This window comes from Cariama cristata, unplaced genomic scaffold, assembly GCF_000690535.1.
Source record: "Cariama cristata isolate BGI_N322 unplaced genomic scaffold, ASM69053v1 scaffold2512, whole genome shotgun sequence".
In the NCBI taxonomy this organism is placed as follows: domain Eukaryota; kingdom Metazoa; phylum Chordata; class Aves; order Cariamiformes; family Cariamidae; genus Cariama; species Cariama cristata.
In genome coordinates, this window is record NW_009604392.1 from 175,383 (window position 1) to 195,612 (window position 20,230).

General features: G+C 40.3%; 1 protein-coding gene across 1 annotated transcript in view; it reads left to right on the top strand.

Annotated features, from left to right (window-relative positions):
• The window catches only part of PKHD1 (polycystic kidney and hepatic disease 1 (autosomal recessive)), a gene marked incomplete at its 3' end in the record, with an annotated part of 174,336 nt that overhangs the window by 119,051 nt on the left and 35,055 nt on the right, over positions 1-20,230 (top strand). The window contains exons 41-46 of the mRNA XM_009695590.1: positions 74-207; positions 5,131-5,243; positions 6,599-6,698; positions 8,050-8,184; positions 11,423-11,558; positions 13,275-13,521. Of these exons, the coding sequence (XP_009693892.1) occupies positions 74-207; positions 5,131-5,243; positions 6,599-6,698; positions 8,050-8,184; positions 11,423-11,558; positions 13,275-13,521 (865 nt within the window). The remainder of the gene's footprint in view (positions 1-73; positions 208-5,130; positions 5,244-6,598; positions 6,699-8,049; positions 8,185-11,422; positions 11,559-13,274; positions 13,522-20,230) is intronic.

A 20,230-nucleotide genomic window follows, 5' to 3' on the forward strand; every position in this document is an offset into this window, starting at 1 on the left:
TGGGTTTTTTTTTTTTGGTTTTTTTTTTTGTTTGTTTGTTTGTTTGGTTTTTTTTGTTTTTTTTTTTTTAAAGGAGGGGGACTGGAAGAGGGAAACAAAGTCAGTAATAACATAGTGATTGGCCTTTCTGGAACAGATGGTTTATCCAATATTGAGACACTATCACCAGCAGGGATCTACATCAGGGCTCCTGCCAACCACATCAAGGTAAGACGTTCAAGTATAAAACATAACATTTCTTTTCTAATCAAAGATATCAGAAAGGTAAGGAGCTTCATTTATCTGGGAGATCATATCCACAACATTTGCTTCTTGGCTGAGCCATCAGAAACTGGGTTTGTGATGGGATATTAAAACAAGTGCATATTGCAAAAATAAATTGTATTAATGGGCAAATTTATTACTGAAAATTTTACTGCATTTGAGTGGAATGAAATAGTTCATTGAGATCTTTCATCCTGGGATACTTTAAAAAGTTGGTTTATTTTCTAGTACTATGGATTCATAAAAACTGGCAAAAAGTTTGGGCTCACTTTCTCTAGAATTTTTTCCTACTTCCATCATTATAAAATAAAAATCTCAATTTTAATGGACTGATGACAAACACACTAAAATTCAGCAATATCAAACGCACATCTCTCTGGATTTAAAATGACAACTTACATATAGTCCAAGATTCTCATTCCAGGGTGAGAAGGAGAATGTGTTCCCTGTTCTATGAAAATGACATTGATTTTAAAAGAAACGAAGCTTCTCTATTCTAAATAGTGATAAAACATTGAGCTCATAAAAAAGACTCACATCAAAAAGTTAAGCTCAGTAAAAATCTTTTTATTCACTAATCCTCTGATGCTTTTTTAGTTCATACGTTTTTTCTCGTATTCAAGTCAGTTACATATCAGAATAAAGAGTCACTTTTAAGTGTTTCATGGAAAAAAAAAAAAGATTTTCAGCAATTTCAAACCATTTTTCCTTCCCAACTATTTTAAGTCTGGATTTTCATTGAAACTGACCTTTCTTATCACAGTTTCAGTTGCGACAAATGCACATTTTCATTTAAAAATAAAACCTAACCTTTTCTATTGCTAAACCACAGAAACCAGAGCAATTAATAACTGTATGTGAAGACCTAATCACCCCCTGGGCTTCTGCTCCAAGAGGAAAGAATTGCACCTAAATTTGAAGGTGAAAAAGAGACCAACACATTTCCTATGTTAGTATGAAGACAACAGTACTTAGGAAGAAGGAGAGGACTTTTCTGCAATTCCCTCAAGGGCATATTTATCATTTTTAAGACCATCAAAAAATGGTTAAAAAATACAACAACTAGGCAGAATCACATGAATTTCAGCTCCACTGAACACAGAGTTCTGTACTATCATGCACTGACTTACCCTGGAGCTGTCTGCTCGATTGCCAGTGGCTCAGCTTTTGAAAAGGTTTGCTGCAATTATCTCTACGAGTACGTGTGAACTGACTGTGGTCGGTTTTCAGCACATTTGTTGAGCTCTCTTGGTTCACATGTCCTCAGAGATATGCCCAAAGCTGCGTTTGTGGCTGTGTACCCGAACATCAGGGTTAAGTCTGCTCTCCAGAAGAGTGCTACTCAAGGCAGAATAGCAGATGGCCCTTGAAGGGTTGCTGATAAACCTCATTGTCGACAATCTCTCAGAGTGGGCTATTTGAGGCATTGCAGCAGCAAAAGGAAAATATGAACAAGTCGCCTAGCTTAAAATTGTTATTAGCTGCACTTACTGTTCTACAGTACCAAGCAGTGCTCAGCAGAAGACATGAAAGGACACGGATTTTAAGATAAAAAGTCACACTTCTTCCAAGCAAAACACCTGTGTCTTGTATACTTTTTTTTAGTACAATAATAATCACTAAATGCAAGGGATGCTGCTCCAGCACCGGCATCATGATGTTACAGAGTTTCAGTACCTTTCATCTGATCAGATGGCTCAAGAACTGGATGTTGCTTTTAGGTATTTATAATCTTAATTTAACAGGGAGGTTTGAAGAATGTAACGACAATGACTCATCTTCCCACTGCCTGGTTTCCAGGCCATGACATGGAATAGAAATTTCCCTCTCTAGATTTTAATGTCAGACAGTTGTTGGGTTTTGTGTTTGTTTTCAGATTGCCATCTTTCAGTTACTGGTTTTAAACTTGCAGGCTGCAATCTTTAAGGAAGGGATATCAGATAAAATAGAGAGCTCTAGGTCCATATTGATACATCTTCAGTGCATGATGGATTAAGCTTTCCACAGAGAGTCCTGCAATAATATTTTCGTAACTATTCAATTTACATGGGAGCCTAAGTTTGCATTGGTGACTGAAGAGATTAAATTTCCTTGAAAATCAGTGGTCTCCTAAACAGTATTGAAATTGGGATACAGCAGTCACTCAAACCTGAGCTTACAAAGACATCCAGAGACCCGATTCCCACTGGTTTCCATTTGACTTAAGCTCTTAAGTGCATTCATGAATCAGGCTGTTAGTTAAAATTTTGTGCTCATACAGCATAAGTGCGAAATGATTATTACGAGTTTAGTATTTTTTTTTTTAAATGAAGTATGAAAGCTCTGGTTATCACTTTTTAGAGTCATAAGACAATTTCATTAGCAGGCAGTTTTCCTGCCTTTTAAATGCTATCAGCATGAGGAACTGAAGATGCCCCTCTGATATTGGCTCTTTTGTCACTGAAGTGTATATCTTATGTCCCTGGTTTTCTTTTGGCATGCAGGGGTAAAAAAAAAAAAAAAAAGGAGTTTTTTTATCTTTTTCTCTTGGATGTCTTGGGCCCAGTGGGTTTTGGACCTTTTGTCACAACTTCCTATTCATAAACATTCAATGCCCTAAAATCCTAGAGCCAGCATGCAGTGCTCATGTATAACAACGTACAGACTGGGTTTAAGAAATTCAACAAGCATCCTCCTTTCCTTTCTTGGCATGCTGTTGAGGACTGGGTAACAACTTAAATGAATGAACAAGGTGGAGATCAGCCCTTGTTTCCATGTTAATGGAGTGACTGATGGTCATGCTATTGGTAAATGAATTTGTTTCCCAATATCACCCAACCCAGCCATTCTCCACAGTACCAAAGAGGTGAGGGTGCATCTGTTTAGCATTGATTGTTTCCCACCATTTCATCCCTACCGAGATCTTTTCTAAAACCTTCTGCAAGGGGAGCGCACATTGAAGCGAGCCCGTTGCAGCTACTACTTGCATCCTGCCAGGTTCTGAAACTGGGGGAGCGGTGCTGGGCACACTGTCTGGAGCTTTAATGTCATCTTTAAGGTCAACAGTTTGAGTCCCGGGTATCTAAAAGAAATTCATGAAATATTTACATTAGCAGCGTTGTACGGTTAAGAGACACTTAAAACGTCAGCCACTTTATTTTACTGACTTTTGATGCATACCTCCAGGTACTTGGCATGCTCAGGGAGGTAATTTCTCTCTGGAATTTTGGTTGCATGGACATTCGTAATATACTGACTTCCACAAAGAATTGATTTCCACACAAAATTCCCTGCTTGCCTAAAACCCCTGCCCTCCAGCCACTAGCTGGCTGAATAAATATGCAGGTTTTTTCCTTATGAATCATCTGTAGAACGCACGATTGGAGTCGCAAGTAAAAGATCCTGGAAATAATGTGACTGGACTGCAGAAGTATTTTGTTAAAGGAAAAGAATCTGTAGCTGTACTTTTGGGAAAAGCAGCAGTTTTACCAGGGAATAGAGAAAGCAGTGCTTTGGGTATTGATAACTTTGTTGCTTGACAGATGTCAGAGATCACGACTGCAGGGAACACACTTGGATGGGTTGGAAGAAAGTAATTGGTATATGGAGGCTTTCACCTCTAGGTCACCAGGCTCAGCTTTGATTTGGACCGTCAGGGACCAAAAAGTCATTAGTGTTTTAACACTGTCCCATGACCTATGAATGGTAGTGGTGGGTGTCAGTCCCGATCTTAGAGAACAAGCTCTTCTTACAGCTGCCAGAAAGCTCATCTTAGACTCCCCTTAGAGAACTAGATACCTCCAGAGAGCAATTAATCTTATCTAAGGATAGACCAGAAGAATTGCCCTCTGGACATGCCTCTGCCTTATTTTTTCCTGGAAAGGGAGCCCAGGTTTACCAGTCTGGTCTTCAGCATCAAATTTTTAGATATCTAAGGCAGGTGAGAAGGATTGTGGCCAGATGCACGCATGAAAATATCGCTATATGAGCACCATCCAAAACCAACTGGGTTTGGCTGCTGTCCTAATGAAGCAGGTAAGAGCAGTTTTTTTCCCTAGAGTAGGAAAGCTCCTAACCCACTGTATGTAACCCACATAACCCACTTGCTACAGGTTCTGTAAGTACCCAACTCTTAATTTTAAGGCCAGGCAGACCTTACGTTCACTTATTTTTCACTTCTTGCAATAACACAAAGAATGCAACTCTGTCATTTCTTCATTAAGAGACATTAAGTGACAATAACTTACAGCACATCTTCCCGTGGTTATTCACTTACCCTGTTAAAAATAATCCAAACCAAGCAATTTACCATAGATCTGAGTAAGTTTAATCATTCAACCACTGACATATCCTGAAGATGTAGTTATCTGTTTTCTCTTGACTTTTTGGGGTCTCAGGTTTTCAATGCCAATGCTTTCTCTTCCTGTATTTGCTTTGGGAGATCTGAGACAGATACAGATTTGAGAAGTAGATTAATAAACTGAGTAGTTTGTGATTTACCTTTCTTTCATGATATTGCGTTCCTACTTAGGAAGGATTTTGTAGAAATAAGAAGTTTTCCACACACTTTTTTTCTTACCTACTCCTTGAAGAATTAGGACAATACCATTTTTCTCTCATTTGTTTCTATTGCTTGGCCAGCCCTTGTTGCCTGGCTTGAGAACAGGTTTTTTTAAGACTGGCCCAAGGACAGAGCAAAAACAGGACAAGATTAAGGACAGGACAAGATTGAGGACACAGAAACAAGGTACCAGCTTCTACCAGCCAAACTTACCTGAATTTGAATGGACTTCAGCTGGGTTTTTAATTTGGGTTGTTCTTAAGTTTATTTTAATTTCCAGAAATCTGTGGTAATCTTTTTTCACAGTCACATATGCTTCTCTGCAGGGTAACACAGTGTGTGCGGCTGGGTACGGCTATTTCTTACATCTGTCCCCTGAGGGACCATCCAAAATGCCTCTCCTGTCCTTCAGTGAGAACATAGCTCATTCCTGCACAAGGTACTTGGGGATTTATGGTTAAAGAGATTTTCCTTCAGTGCATGTTAGCGCTAACTATAATTGCAGTGGTAAGCAGAAAAGGCTTTGCCCCTCCTTTCAGGAATTTTTTTTTCCCCAATTTTGCAGCCTTTTAGGGCTTCCTCTCTTGTAAGCAGAGTTCTCCACAGCAGAGCAGAGTCAGTGTTTGGCAGCGACGTGGCTGGGGATGTTTTCTCAGGGCCTGATTGCAAATGGTTTCCTTAGTAGTTTCAATACAGTACTTTTTTGTTTGTTCACCAGCCCAATCTCTTAACTTGCAGCATTTCTCTGTGCTGTTAACAAGCTCCTCCACTTCACTCCCTTGTTTAAATAATCCTGATGTAGTTTAGGATGTCACGTTTAACATATTTCCTCGTCAACCATTTAGCAGCAAAGCACTGAAGCATGTGCTCGTGTGTTGAATTGAAAACTCATTTTTAAGTACACCAGACGTTTTGAGCAGAAAAGGGTGGCATGCAGGAGAAGAGATACACAATTTCTTTCTTATAGTCCTCCTTTAACATCTCCTGCAGGCCATCATTACAGACTTGACACTGACTTACACAACCTGGAGTGGCATTTCTTACCTCCAGATACTTTATGTCGTAGCAGCATGAACTCTCAACTATCAGAATTTGGCCTCTGATTAAACAGGTCGAAAAGACTAATCACTTTGCAGTGCAACAGGATAAAAAGTGCTGCATGTCTGTCAGACATTACATATAACAGTTGTTCCTGTAGCATCCAGGAACAGCTACTCACTAGAGCTTTTGCCTGTACTTCCCTAAAACAGAAATGATAGTGAAAAATGACATTGTACTAGAAGTCAGTAGATGGAGTCACCTGAATTTTGAGGAAGCCTGGATATTAATCTGGATTTAAAATCTCTGAGAATGTCAAATCAAAGGCTGCATTCAGGAACGCATACATTTGAAATGTACTCCAAGCTGGCTGAATCCAAGATATAGAAAAGCCGTGTTTGTCCAGATCCATGTCAGGCTTATCTGAAGGTGATGCTGGTTGAAAACTCATGAGCATGGTGGGAGTGTTTTGCAGTGAGCACTTGTTGGTGGCACTACACACTGGGTGTTAGCTCTGACGTGACTAATTCTGAAAATACTTGAAAAGAAATTTTAAGTATGCTCTCTGGCATGATTAGATGCCTAAAATAAATATTGCTATACACTAGTTTTTAATTTTGTATTAAATGATAAAGTCCCATGCAGAGAACTGTTACAGTTTTAAGATTTTAGATATCAAAATGATGAATAGGAAAATCTCTTCATGAATACATGCACTGTAAAGAAACAGTCTCCTTTTCTTTCTTACCTAAACAGGTATGGGTTGCTGGTGTACCCGGAATATTTGCCAGACAGCCCAAACAGATCTGTTCAACTCCACAACTTTACAGTTTGGAGCAGCCAAGGTGGAGCACAGGTACGTTTCTCATGACTGCCCTCTGTGATGCTCACGATCTTTACAAGCACATCACCTCTACACTGACTTCATCTTTTAAGGCTGCATAATGGCCACAGTTACGGTAAAGCTCTTGTATCTATATATCCATTTGCCTCAGCTGGAGACTCCTGTTTTGGTGATAAAACCAGAAACACAATTTGTGTGAGCTCTTCTTACTGCTTCAGTGCAGAATCAGTGCAACTTTCATCAATAGCTGGTGTCCTCTGTAATCATCTAGCATCTGTCTGCCACTGTAATCATAGATTCATAGAATGGATTGGGTTGGAAGAAACCTTAAAGATCATCCAGTTGCAAACCCCTGCCATGGGCAGCGACACCTTCCACTAGATCATGCAGCCAAAAAAATCCTCCCAGTGGATCTGAGCTATTTGTAAAGATTGAAGTTGGTAGAGGATCTGTTACATTCATCAGGCTAATGGTTTCCATGGGAATTTTTTCATCCTTGTTAAAAATGTGAACTTTTTGTTGTTTGAATTTGTCTAGCTTCACATTCCAACTGTTGCAGCTCACTATTAGTCAATCTGATTAAAAAACCCACACCACCCTTTACTATCTGATACTTTCTTCCCATACTGGTGCTTAGAGGCTGTGATCCTCTTATGCCCTGCGTGATGACCTGAACAGATTGTATGTGTTTCTCTGTAAGGCATGTTTTCTAGTCTAACCCATACTATGGCTTTTCCTTTGAAGGTGTCCAATTTTTCAGTGTATTTTTCAGACTGCTGCATTCTCTTCCTGGAAAAGCCTATTTGTCTGAAAAGAAATAAAACAAAAACATGTTTTCCAGTTTTGGTTTTGTGATTTTCTCTACCTAACTTGTAATTTCTTTGTACGTTACTGACCTAGCATACATGAATAACTAAGTTTATTCTCCTTCTTTCCATGGGCTCCCTCTAGGAACAGTCTTCTTGCTGTTAGGTGACTGTAAACAACATCTCTGGTTATTTTCATGGCATCTTTCTGCTACAAATATTAGCTTCTTTACCCTGCTATTCTCTCCACTAATAAACCCGAAATTATTCAGAGTACTTTTACCTTGTTTATTACTGATTTTCAGTTCTGATTTTCTTTCATACTGTTCTTTTTTCTTTTGACATGAAAATAAGTTTGCAGAATGTAAAGATTTTAGTATTATTAATTGAAAGCAGAAATAAGAAATTAAGAGGAGATGTTCAAGTAGTAAATACACATCCAACACTTTTATGTGGTTTTGCACTTCCCCTGTCTATTATATTGTAAGTAAAGCAGAGTTATAAATCACAGTCTTTTTTAGAAAAAAATATTATTCCTTTATTGTGCTTTTTTATAGATTTTTAGTAGCAGCAACCTCGAACTGCAACGTTTCTGGATTTATGCTTGCAAAGACTTTGGCATTGATGTCATAGAAAGCCTGGGAAACACTTCTGTAGCTGATAGTGTTTTAATTGGACACACTGGGCAAAAGGTAAGCACTGCAGGAATTATTCCAATGTCTCTTGAGTTGCACAGCAACCCTTCAAACAGGAATTTGGAGAAATAAGAAAGCAATCTGAAGAACAACCTCTGCTCCATAGCAGCTTGGGCAAAGCTTGGATTTAAAATAGATGGTATGTAAAGATAAACACTTAGGCCCAGCTTCACATGAGGTTTGGACACTGATCTGTTTGCTTAGTCCTCGAGTTGTCTTCCACTTCTTGGAAAGAAGATGCCTTCAACAGCAGCAGCACCTGCAAAGGACATTGATTTGGTGATGAAGCAGAGAAAATTGGAGCATTGGTACCACTCTCCCAGCCTCCTGGAACGAAGGATTTTGTTGCTTCTGCTGGCAGCAGCATCAGAGAAATAGCATTTGATCAGCTGGATCCTGCATCATTTTTCAGGCACTCCATTCCTACCAGCTGATGGTAGAGCTGAATAAACATCAGCTGTTAAGAAACCACAGATTGCACTCTGCAGGAAAATTCAGCATTTTTCCCAAATGTCTTTTTATTCCAGTATGGAATTTTTGAAGATTTTTAAAAACAAATGTAGAATCATAATGGTTGGAAGAGGCCTCAAAGATCATCAAGTCCAACCAATTTGAAACAAGGACACTGATTTTTTCCATTCGAATTTGGAATTATTAAAAGATTTTATATTGTAGTGCATCTTCATGTATGTTCTTTATAAAACAACATTCAAAAGTAAAAACAAAACCACACTTCTCTTCAACTTAAGAGCTGAAGGATTTTAGTAAGACAAGTGTTCATTTTTTCCCTACTCACATTTTTTTTCCAAGATTGACATTGTCTCAGAAAACCCTTGGAATTTCAGAGAATCTGAATTTTTGAGAGGAATCATAATTTTTGTTTAAACAAGCTTTTCTAACATAAATTCCTATATGTCTTTTGTTGTAATAAACGGACACCATTTAACCATACACAACTGGGTTTAGTTTAGTAATTTGAGAATAATAAGGGGCAACAACAGATTTGATTTCTATCCCAGTTAACACTTTGGTCTCCTCTGCTCTCTCATAGCATCATTGGTCCACCTGGACCACAGAGTGTTACTTTTTTACTTGAGAATGAAAAATGCTGTCAGAATGTAACATTTTTATTTCTGCATTAAATATGATCTTCTTCCATTATTTCTTTAGGCAGCTGGACAAAGTCCTTTGGGTGCTACCAGGTTGCTAACAGATTAATAACATGGATAACAACGGAATTTTAGTTACAACTGGCCACAGAGACTTGTTCATGATTTTGAGGTCTTTTTTGCTGTACTCAGTTTTCTATTGTTGTTTATGAAATTAATTTTTATTCTGACTGACAGAAAAAGAGTTTTAAATGAGTTTTCTTTAGAAGCTTTCAGAAACAAACCTCTGTAGTAGGTCTAGTGAAAGTGTGTAGCTCAGACAAAATCCTGGCTTCACCAGTCCAACCTTGCAGTGTCCCAGTGATGCAACGAATTTCTCTCAGACACCAAAGGGTGGATGCTTTTGGTTTTGCTTTGCAGGCTCCATGGAAGGACTCCAATGTTGTACTTGTTAAGAGATTTAGAGGCGCTCAGCTGTGCCTTGTTTCTTGCAGTACCCCAAGGGGGTGATTATCTTTGATTATCTCATGATAAGAGCCTTCTTGTCATAATTTACATCTTAATTTATGTAATTCTCCCTTTAATAATGATGTCTCTTTAATATCAATTAAAACTTTATGACATTAATTTAATGGGAACCTTGGATACTCCTCTCTGCTAGCCCTTCCAGTTTTTGAAAGAAGTGCTTTAAAACAAGATTGTTTTCTGGAAATATCAGGGCATTTAAAAAATGGGGCTTTGATCAATTAAAATGTTAGTGGCAGGGCTAAATCCAGGGCCCATAAAAGCCAAAGGAAAGACTTTTGTTAGCTTCTTAGACATTCAGCAAGGCTCTTCCATGCTTTCGTAAAACAATTCGTTGTCCTTATGGAGCCATTTGGGGAGAAGAATTTCTTCCTGAAAAAGCAGGAGGTCTGAGATAGGTGACACACACTAGGGAGGAATTATCATCTCACACCCTTCTTCTATTTGCTAACTTAATTAACTAAAAAATAAAAAGATAGAAAGGGAGGTGGAATGGAAGAACAGGCAAGTGTAAGCAAAAAACCAACGGAGTCTTTTTGACAAATTTGTTACCAGAAGACAGGGATTTCTGCTTAGCAGTGACTTGGAAGATGGCCCAAGGACCAGGATCGTCACCCCAAATGTTTTGGCCTTAGAGTAAAAAAGGTGATGGAGCTACTGTCTCTTAATGAGACTGAAGACAGCACCATCTCTTTGAAGTAATAGTCTATTTATAAAAGCCAATTTCATTCTACATTTTCAATTACAGAGGATTTTTACACAGGGGGTGGATTTCTCGATTGATTCTCTACTACAGCTTTTGAGAGTTGTTCTACAAAAGTGTTTATTGGTCTCAGAAACAGTATCACACATTCCTGCAGCCCTTTCTCCTCCAGGCTACCCACGAGCTCTGAGCACATCCTTCTTCCCAGCCTGTCTCTGAGATAAATCGTCAGACAGATGTACACTTCCCCTGTGTCATGGCCTACAATCACCACAAAATCTAGTTTGTCCGTTGTGTTTCCCACCACTTGTGGGTTTTGTTCTTCCTTTCCGCTTCTTGTTGCTCTGATGGACCCTGAAGTCAACTACAACTTTGAAGAGAGCCAAGCTTAAATGCTTCCCCCCATCCCCAATCACACAAAAGGGCTTTGAATCTCAGCAATCAAGTTTTCCTTAGAACAGAAATTAGAATTATTAGCTTTGTAGAGTAGGAATATTTCCTGCCTGCTGGACAAGACAAGGTAAAGTAAATGGCGCTGTAAACATATCTGCTTGCTGTGCCTTCCAGGTGGATTCTTTCTTCCCAGGGAATGTGCAATTTCCTTTCCCTTCAGATGTCCAACCTGAACTACTATGCAACAACCCGGGCAAAGCAAACAAGGGAATCACTGCCCTGAATGTAATACTATCACATAATGCAAATCTTGAATTAAACTGATGTTACTTGTCAGAATTCACAAAACAATAGCTTAGATCTGTCCTTCAGTGTACATTGCCCCACAACCATGAGCTTGAGTGCAATCACATCCTTGTGACCCAGCTGCTGCGTCCTGGACTCATTAGACTTGGAGATTCACATGGTGATGCGTTTCCCAGTGCTCTTCATTTCTTCTTTGCAGGGTGGGACCTGTATGTCAGCAGGACTAAAAACTCCCAAAAGATATCAGCTATTCATCTCCAACACTGCTTTCAGGAACTTTGATATGAACACTTGCACAGCGATCAGGACCTGTTCTGGCTGTTACCAAGGGCAGGGTAAGTCTGATTTACACTTACTTAGCAGTATTTCCATAGTCACTGGCTTCCTCCTATTTCAGATTCGGGTATTTAGAAGTTCATTGTTTCCACAGACAATCATTGATAGATATTTCAGCTGAATCTCACAAAAAGCACCTTACATTGACGAAGAGTACTGGCCCAGTTTTGCTTCTGTAGTCTTGTCACTATGTTTGCTATAGGTTAATTAACAAGAGCTAGGTTTTGAGGTATTTGCATACCTACTCTCCTTAGGTTTCACTGTATTAACAGTTTTCAAAAGTGTCACTTTCTGTTTCACTTCCCCAACTGGGACAGATGGATAATAGCTCTTCCCCATTCACAGGGAGGTGGGGCATGAGATGATGGTATGTAGATGCAAGATAAAAGCTGTGCTTGGCATGCAGCTCAGATGAACTGAGAAAATCTCTGAGCTGGGATTGTAAAGATATACATAACAACCATTCCTCAACAATACTCACCCTCTTTAGTGTGTGCATTTTGCTGTTATTGCTGTTGGACTGAACCAGACCCTTTAGCTGCTCTGAAGTTGCAGATTCTCTCCAATCTGCCTTGTAAATAGCTTAATCACTTAGTTGAAGCCATGTATGGCACATATTTTTAAGACAAAAGCAGTCTTATTTTTGCACTGATTTCATTTTCTCAGTGGAAGAGGTTTTTATACACCAACTTGTTTCTGCTTCTTTTGGGAGGTAAAATTTCAAGACGGATGATTTCTTTAATAGCTATGACAGAACCTTGCAGAATTTCACCAAACTCCTACCTCAGGCCAGCGTAAACCTTAGATGAATTTGCTTAAGATAACGTGTAAACTAAGCATCCTTTTGAGCTTTGAAGAGGTACCCAAAGGCTCTTTGAAGAATGTTCCAACTGCAATTACCCCTTAAATATATTTATATAAAAATGAATACTGCCCTACAATAACATAACAGAGAAAAAGACTTCAGGAGGTGAGATCAAAGAACAGGAGGAATAGTAAAATCTGACTTAGAGAGGCTACAACTGAAAATAAGATAGTCAAGTAGTAACCAATGTGGTGCATGAACACTCATGCCAAAGTTGACTTGTTATGGTCCACAGGGCAATGATTTTCTGACATTTCTGGATATATTAATGTGTTAAAAAACTTCCTGTGCTTTAGTCCGCATGAATATTCCTCCTTTCTGTAGCTATCTGTGTTTTAGTAATGAAAAGATCCTCCAGCTACACTTTTCAGCCAAGGCTTTATTGTGCCAGGTGCTGTACATATGCACACAAGTATATTTACACATACATAAACAGTCCTTATCTCTGAAGAATTTCTCTTATAAACAAGGCAGAAAGGGTCTATAAGAATCACTGTTTTGGGGACTGTAACTTTTGGCAGTGAGACTTGTGAAGAAGCGTTTGGAGTCACTGAGGAGATGCTGGTAGGGTCAGGAGCAACACCCGGATCAGAGAAGTTTGTAACCACAAGTCCTGTCACAACAGGGTGCTGGACAGGTGGGACCTGGCCATAGCATGGCAATGGCAATTCCTACAACCATCTCTATCTATTTATTTGTTTTCCTGAATCTCCCCTTCTTGCTGACTCAGCAGACATTTTTCCAAGGCGAAGGTGAAATGAAGCTAGTCTCTTTTTCTCCAGAGATGTCTTCAGGCCTAGTACTTGAAGAGATCAGTCTCTGTTTCTGAAATGCTGCTTGTTCCCCCCAGGTGGGTTTACAGTGAGAGCTGAACGTCTGACCTTCATCAACTCGCCTTTCCAAGTGTCCTTCCCCTTTCCTCACTCTGCCATCCTTGAGGATCTCGATGGCTCTGTCACGGGGCAGAAAGGGAGTCACCTCCTCCCTCCCACAGACATCCTTGTGGCTTCTTGCACAGTCAGTGCCAACTTCAGGCAAGCTGCCGGTGGCAGTGTTTGTGGCAGCGACCTTGTTTTCCACCGTATGTCTCTTCATTTGTAAGTAACCATTCCACTTCTGAAAAGTTTCTTTGCTATGTTTTATATTGAGAGAGCTGCTGAGTCTGAACACAGTCCCAGGACTCCTGCCTTTCTGCTGGGTCCTAAACTAGGTCAAAAGCCTAAGTACTGATGTATATTAGTCCATGTTGCTGTCCACATGGTCTCTGGCACTGGTTTTATTCTGCCTACTTGTTCTCGCCCAGATAATTCTCAGGCATGGTTTGAGAGATAGCAGGAGGACTGTTCCCAACTGGTAATTTGGACGTAGGCATCATGTTTTTGGAAGGGAACTTAGTTGCATGGACAGCTATGAGAATTATGCATGCCAGTTGGCCTCCAGGCCAGAGGACAGTCTTTAGTTTAATTTGTTTGCTAATTTAGATATGGCCTGCCCAAGTTCATTTTTTTTCTGATGTTCTCAGCAAGCTGCTTATCTTTCTTACCTTGGTATCCTATCTATAGTCTTGATTCCTGTCCAGAGGCAATTCTGGCAGTGTTAAGTGGGTCTTTAAGTGGAGGCTGTGATGTATTGCTATTTTGTCATTCTTCAAATTACCATGGATATATAAACTGGCCTTTGTGGAAATAAGAATCCAGCTCAAGGTGGGGACTGATGCCCGAAGTGAGATTGATGACCAAGCCCCAGATAGTCAGAGATTTAGTGGGTGAATTGCAAGCTTTGCCAAGATTTTCTGAGTGGTGACCTACAAAACGTGAGAGAAACATCTCAGTTGATAATAATAATAAAATGCAATCTTTAAAAAAAAACCAAACCAAACCAAAACAGAGTTTGAATTTAATTAGATTTTAAGTCAAGTTCTAAGAGTGTTTCCTTTTACGCTCATTGTGAGACATTTCCCCAAATGCACCCAATGACTAAGTGGTCATGAACAGGGTAGATTTTCATGTCTTAAGGAGAAAATCTTTGCCATCTGAATTCAGTGCTATGTTAGTTTCATAAACTATCTAATTCGCGTCTTATGTTTTCTAGTAAAACTTCGTTCAACAGTTTATGGTTTCATGGGCCCAGCTCTCATGCAATGAACACCTATATTGTACAGAAGATATAATAAGTTCATGATGTATTTAATTAAAAGAGAACTTTCCAGTAGATATGTTTCTGCCACTCTTCTGGAGCCATGCCTCTCTTACCCACCGCATCAGGACTTTCTGGTCTTTCATTTTTCTGTTCTTTGCTTGCTGCGAGTTGAATTTAGTCAATTCAGATCATTAAACCTTATTAAGACTGATTCAGGTGCACAACCTAAGCAACCTGTTTCAGTCTATACAGTTATGGTTTCCCATCAACATGATGGGATCAGGCAATGGTACAAGGGAGATATGAAACTCAAGAATAAACTTTTATTATTGTGAGTGGCAGAACTTTTTTGGCAACTAGGTAATTGCTTTTACACAGGTCTACCACAAGTTTACAACAGAATGACACTTTTGAATTTTTTTTTTAATTTCCGAGAGGATAGAAAATGGTTTTGGAGAGTTCAACCTCCTACTGGCACTGCCTCATATCCCACCTTTGTAATAACCCAGTCCTGGGATACAGCTGGGTCTTTCCCATCAGCTTTGATAGTTGTACAACTCCCAGTTGCTGTCCCAGCTCACTTCTGTTGCTGCACTTGCCTCCCCAAGCTGGAATTGTTCCTGCCTTTGAGCAGCTGGCAGCTAAAGGCATCCAGTTCAACCAAGTACTACCACGGCTTCTGTTACCCAGGGAGGACTTTTGTAAATTTCTGGCTTTAAAAAAAGGGTGAAAAAGGCTTTCAGTGATCTAAACACCACTCCTACTTTTCTTCCCATGCTCATCTTTCCTTCCCAGTGCCCTGCTCAGCATTTCACTCTCTTTTTGAAGTACAAGTCTGAACCATTACCCATTTTTTGCTGTTTCAGGTTAGTAGTACACAGGCAGAAATCCTGAAGTGCTCTGTCAGAGGGCTGTTAATAATTCATGTCTATCTTATAATTCATGTTTTAGAAGAAGAAGGAGGAAAAAAAAACACCCTTCTCAAATAGGAAAAAAAATAATCACATGTTCCATTGTAAGGGGAAAACTAGAAGAGTTTCAGCTACCTGCGGGTTTGATATGTGATTACTGTTTCTCATAATGAAAACAAAAGTCTGCAATAAATTAAGAGATGGGAATCATTCTGTTTTAACAAAAAGGGTACTTGATAGGAGACAAAATACAACCCTGCTAGATGTCTTTCCATTAACTATGTTAACTGTGTTAGGCAAATAAATTCCCTTTCCAGTCTATGTTTACCTTGATTATATGGGCTACTAAATCTTTGGGTTGATGCTGTGTGTGTGGATGGAGCTTCTCGCAACATTACCTGTAGTGTGATTTGAGTCCTTTTGGATACTACCACAATGCTAATAATTCATGATAGCTAATGTAGTCAATATACCTTGTTCTTCCTTGCATCAAAAGGTGATTAAAGAGCAAGTACAAATAGGAGTTCATCTGCACCATTGCTGTTAACTCTGGAAATTTTTAAGCCCTGACCTAAACTTTGTCTTCCCAGTAAATACCTTGGAGTTTTACATTAGTCATATCAATGACTTCTCAATCAACCTTCTATTTCAAGCAAGTACCCTTTCTTTCCCTTCTTTATTATTCATCTGATTGAGCTGGAGTCAACTTACATCAAACATACTTGGCAGGCTGAGTAGCAGAAGCCAGCTGTTAGCCTGTCCTCTTGAGGACTATGTACTTAACAGAGTAACCTGAGAGACTGTGAGCATCCTCTCTGTGCTACTTCCAGATCCTCTCTCCTGAGTAGCTCCTACCAGCCAAGCTGTCGTCATGTTAAGTTGAAAGACTGTTGGCATGCAGCCAAGTAAATGTGGTGAGTCAGGAAGGCTTTGGTCACACAGACAGCACCTCAAAATGGACCTGGTAGATGAACAGAATGGGGAATGAAAGGAGCTGGAGGGGATGAAGAGTGAAAGTCAATTAATAAAATATCCACAGCATGAATAGAGGTTGAAGGGGTGGTGGAAGAAGAAGAAAGGGTGAATTTTGTCCAGATGTATTTGAAGACTGTTCACAATAAAAAGGGAAAAATCTAAGATTAATACAACAAAACATGAATAGGAGCAATTGGCAGAGGTTGAGCAGAGACAGTAAAGATAGGTGAGTGACAGGAATAATTTCCTAACAGTGCAGCCTGCTGGATTCATCTTCTCTCAGTAAAAAGATGAAAGTACTGTTGCTTGACTTTCCTTAGTTTCTGATGAGCAAAGAATTAAAAATTGCTCTGGAAGAAATCTTTCTGTTGTGCTCTACCAGGCCCTGGAGTATGTGGCTTGTCAGATCTACAGCTTGCTAGTTGTACTTACCACTTGTGGTAAGCCCTGTAGTCAGTAAAACAGGGATGTTATCAAAAACAGAGGTGAAATACAGATTACAAGCCTCTGAGTTCAAAGCCTTAAGCACTGAACCCACATTTGCTGATCATCAGGCCAAAGTAACAGCACAAGAGCATCCTCATTTTGAAGTCACACTGTACAAGGAGAAGGTTTCAGGCAATAGCAGTAAAACAGTCTCATCTCCTGTGCTCGCTCTCGGTCTAGAATGGTGCATTCTCCATGTTCCTCAATAAAAAGCATGAGGGGCTTGAGATGATGTGTTTTTCACTTCCCTTGAGTTTCAGGGATGGAGACTTCAGCTCCAAAAATCTTAAAGGCTAAAGCAAGTAATGGATTTTGAGAAGGGAGTCCTAGTATGGTAACCTCTATCTCAGCAACCTCAGGTTCATTCCCTGCCCCTGAGGGTAACTGGCAAGGCTTGGCCATGGCTATGTTATTAACCTTCTTAACCTCAAAAACATCAGGGAAGCTGTGTCAGTGCTGCCTTTTAGGAAAGATCCCCTGCCTGGGAGCTGGCTGGTTGGTGCAAGCTAAAAGCATGTCTGGGACCATTTTAATTATTTAAGTTACAATGTGGGCAATTGACTCTTTATCTTTGTGCTGTTTAATTTACCGGAATGCATGTAGTGTATTGACACTTTTTTTCCCCCTAAAACATAGGTTTGGAAAAAAGAAAAGGTTTTTGTAAAAGAAAACTCCCCCCTCTTTTTTTTCTTAAGAAAACAGGTACCTTGAGCATTTCTTGACTGTCCGTCCTGAACTGCTTCACCCAACAACTTCCAGGGAAATGGGGATCGATTTCCAAGCTTGCATTGATGTAACAAAAGCCTTCTTCACGAAGTCTAGTTGAAAGTTAAACTAATGTGTCACTTAAGCACCCTTTAAAGAGGGGGTTTATGTCTTTTAAAAATGTAATTGAAGCTTATAAAAGTCTTTATAAATTTATATGTGAGAAAGTTATTGAGTAGTCTGAAGAACAGCTTATGCCATGGCACAGCACAGCATGGCTGCAGGCTAGATACGGCTGCTCCAAATGCCACTGCTACCCATATTATCATGAAACTATGAATCTCTATTAATATTAAAACAAATTTTCATTAAAAAATTGTCATAACATGATTAAGTGACTTTAAAAGTTTCTTCACATTATGCATAATTTTTACAAGAGGAGAGCATTAGAATAATCGAGAGCCAGGAAGCACCTTGCGGCAAAGGGCACTCGAAACACTTTGCGGCTGCGCACACCAGAAGGAAGTTCGCCTCTTGTTACCTTTCATTTGTTTTCCCCTTCTCAGAGTGGAAACCTGGGACTTGCTCAGCACCAGTCTTCTAGTTCAAGCCTTTTATTGCTTCCCTCTTCTCTAGCTTGCTGCAGAGGAAAAGATTAACTTTCTTCTTTATAGCCTTAATTCTTAAATCTGGTCTAATATCCTCTCCTGTAGTGCATGCATTCAGTTGCTGCAAACCCAGCCGCTGCTGATGGGTTAGTGTGAAAAGAGTAGCATACCCCCTGCCTCCGTGTCTTTGAGTCTTGAAAAGAGTTGAAATGGTTACTCTAGTTCTGCTTTTCCTTTGATATTTACTTACTGTGGTGCCTTCAGAAGAACATCCACCTGCTGTGAAACACCCTTACAATCACATTTCTTCTCTCAATGTGTACATGCTTAGTTGCTCTCTGGTTGTGTATCCTCCCTGTGTACATGACTGTATTCACACATGGGGCAGCTTACACACTCACTTGGCCTCATAACCCAGCCCTCTCCGGGTTCTTGTGGCATAACATGAAAGGCACATATTAAATCATTGGCTGTCGAGTGTTCAGTTAACAAATACATCGGCTAAACTTCAGCTGTTCAACTCTTACTGTCCTATATTTGTGGCATCTGAGAAATCCCACCAAAGCAGCCAAGAAAAATTTGGTTCCCAGTGGAGGACCACTTTCCATTTACCCTGCAGCCTGGGGTATTGGCAGCAAAGCTAGATCCTGCACAGGCTTGTGAGTATACAAGATAAGATATTTCCCTAAGCCTTCCCCCTCAGCTTGACCATTGTCTGAGATGTTTCTGGGTGCAGGGAGATATATTTATTTAGCATTGAGGCAACATTTACTAGCCTTACGCTTTCTTTGCTTACAAGGAGAAGTCTGGCAAGCCTGTTGGCTGCTTCTTGTGGTCTGAATAGATCTAAGCCAGGTATGCCAGCTGGGACTTACTGTCATAACCAACGTATTATTAGTCCTAAGATTGTATTAATTGGTAAAGGACTGCAAGTGGACAACGGAGGTGTATTAAAATAGAAGGTGCATCTGGACTTGTGCAAAGCATTTGACACCGTCCTGCATGACATCCTTGTCTCTACATTGGAGAGACATGGATTTGACGGACAGACCACCCCGTGGATAAGGAATTGGCTGGATGTTCATACTCAAAGGGTTGCAGTCAATGGCTAGATGTCCAAGTGGACACCAGTGACGAGTGGTGTTCCTCAGGAGTCGGGATTGGGACCAGCATTGTTTAACATCTTTGTCAGAGACATGGACAGTGGGATGGAGTGCACCCTCAGCCAGTTTGCTGACGACACCGAGCTGTGTGGTGTGGTTGACTCACTGGAGGGAAGGGATGCCATCCAGAGGGACTGGGACAGGCTGGAGAGGTGGGTACGTGCAAACATCTTGAAGTTCAACAAGACCAAGCAGAAGGTCCTGCGCATGGGTCGAGGCAATCCCAAGAACAAATCTGGCTGGGCAGAGAATGGATTGAGAGCAGCCCTGAGGAGAAGGGCTTGGGCATGTTGGTTAATGAGAAGCTCAACATGACCCGGCCATGTGCACTTGCAGCCCAGAAAGCCAACCGTGTCCTGGGCTGCATTCAAAGCAGCGTGACCAGCTGGTCGAGGGTGGGGATTCTGCCCCTCTGTTTCACCCCCCTGCAGTACTGCCTTCAGCTCTGGGGTCCCCAACAGGAGGGACATGGACCTGCTGGAGCAAGTCCAGATGAGGCCACAAAGATGATCTGAGGGCTGGACCACCTCTCCTACGAAGACAGGCTGAGAGAGTTGGGGTTGTTCAGCCTAAAGAAGGAAACCTTTCTATGATTCTATGATTTAAACCATGCCTAGAGTACCTATGTCCAGATTTTCAGATCCACTTTGCATCCTTCAGAGCTCTGCCTGATGTAGGATAAGTGAAGTGACAAAGTGGTCCTCCACAGATCTTTGCTATGCTTACATTGTAGAGGTGTTTGAACTGTTTGCTTATCAGCTGCTTTCCAACTCAGAATTTGCACATGATTTTAGTTTTTCTTGAAATCTCAGCCTGTAA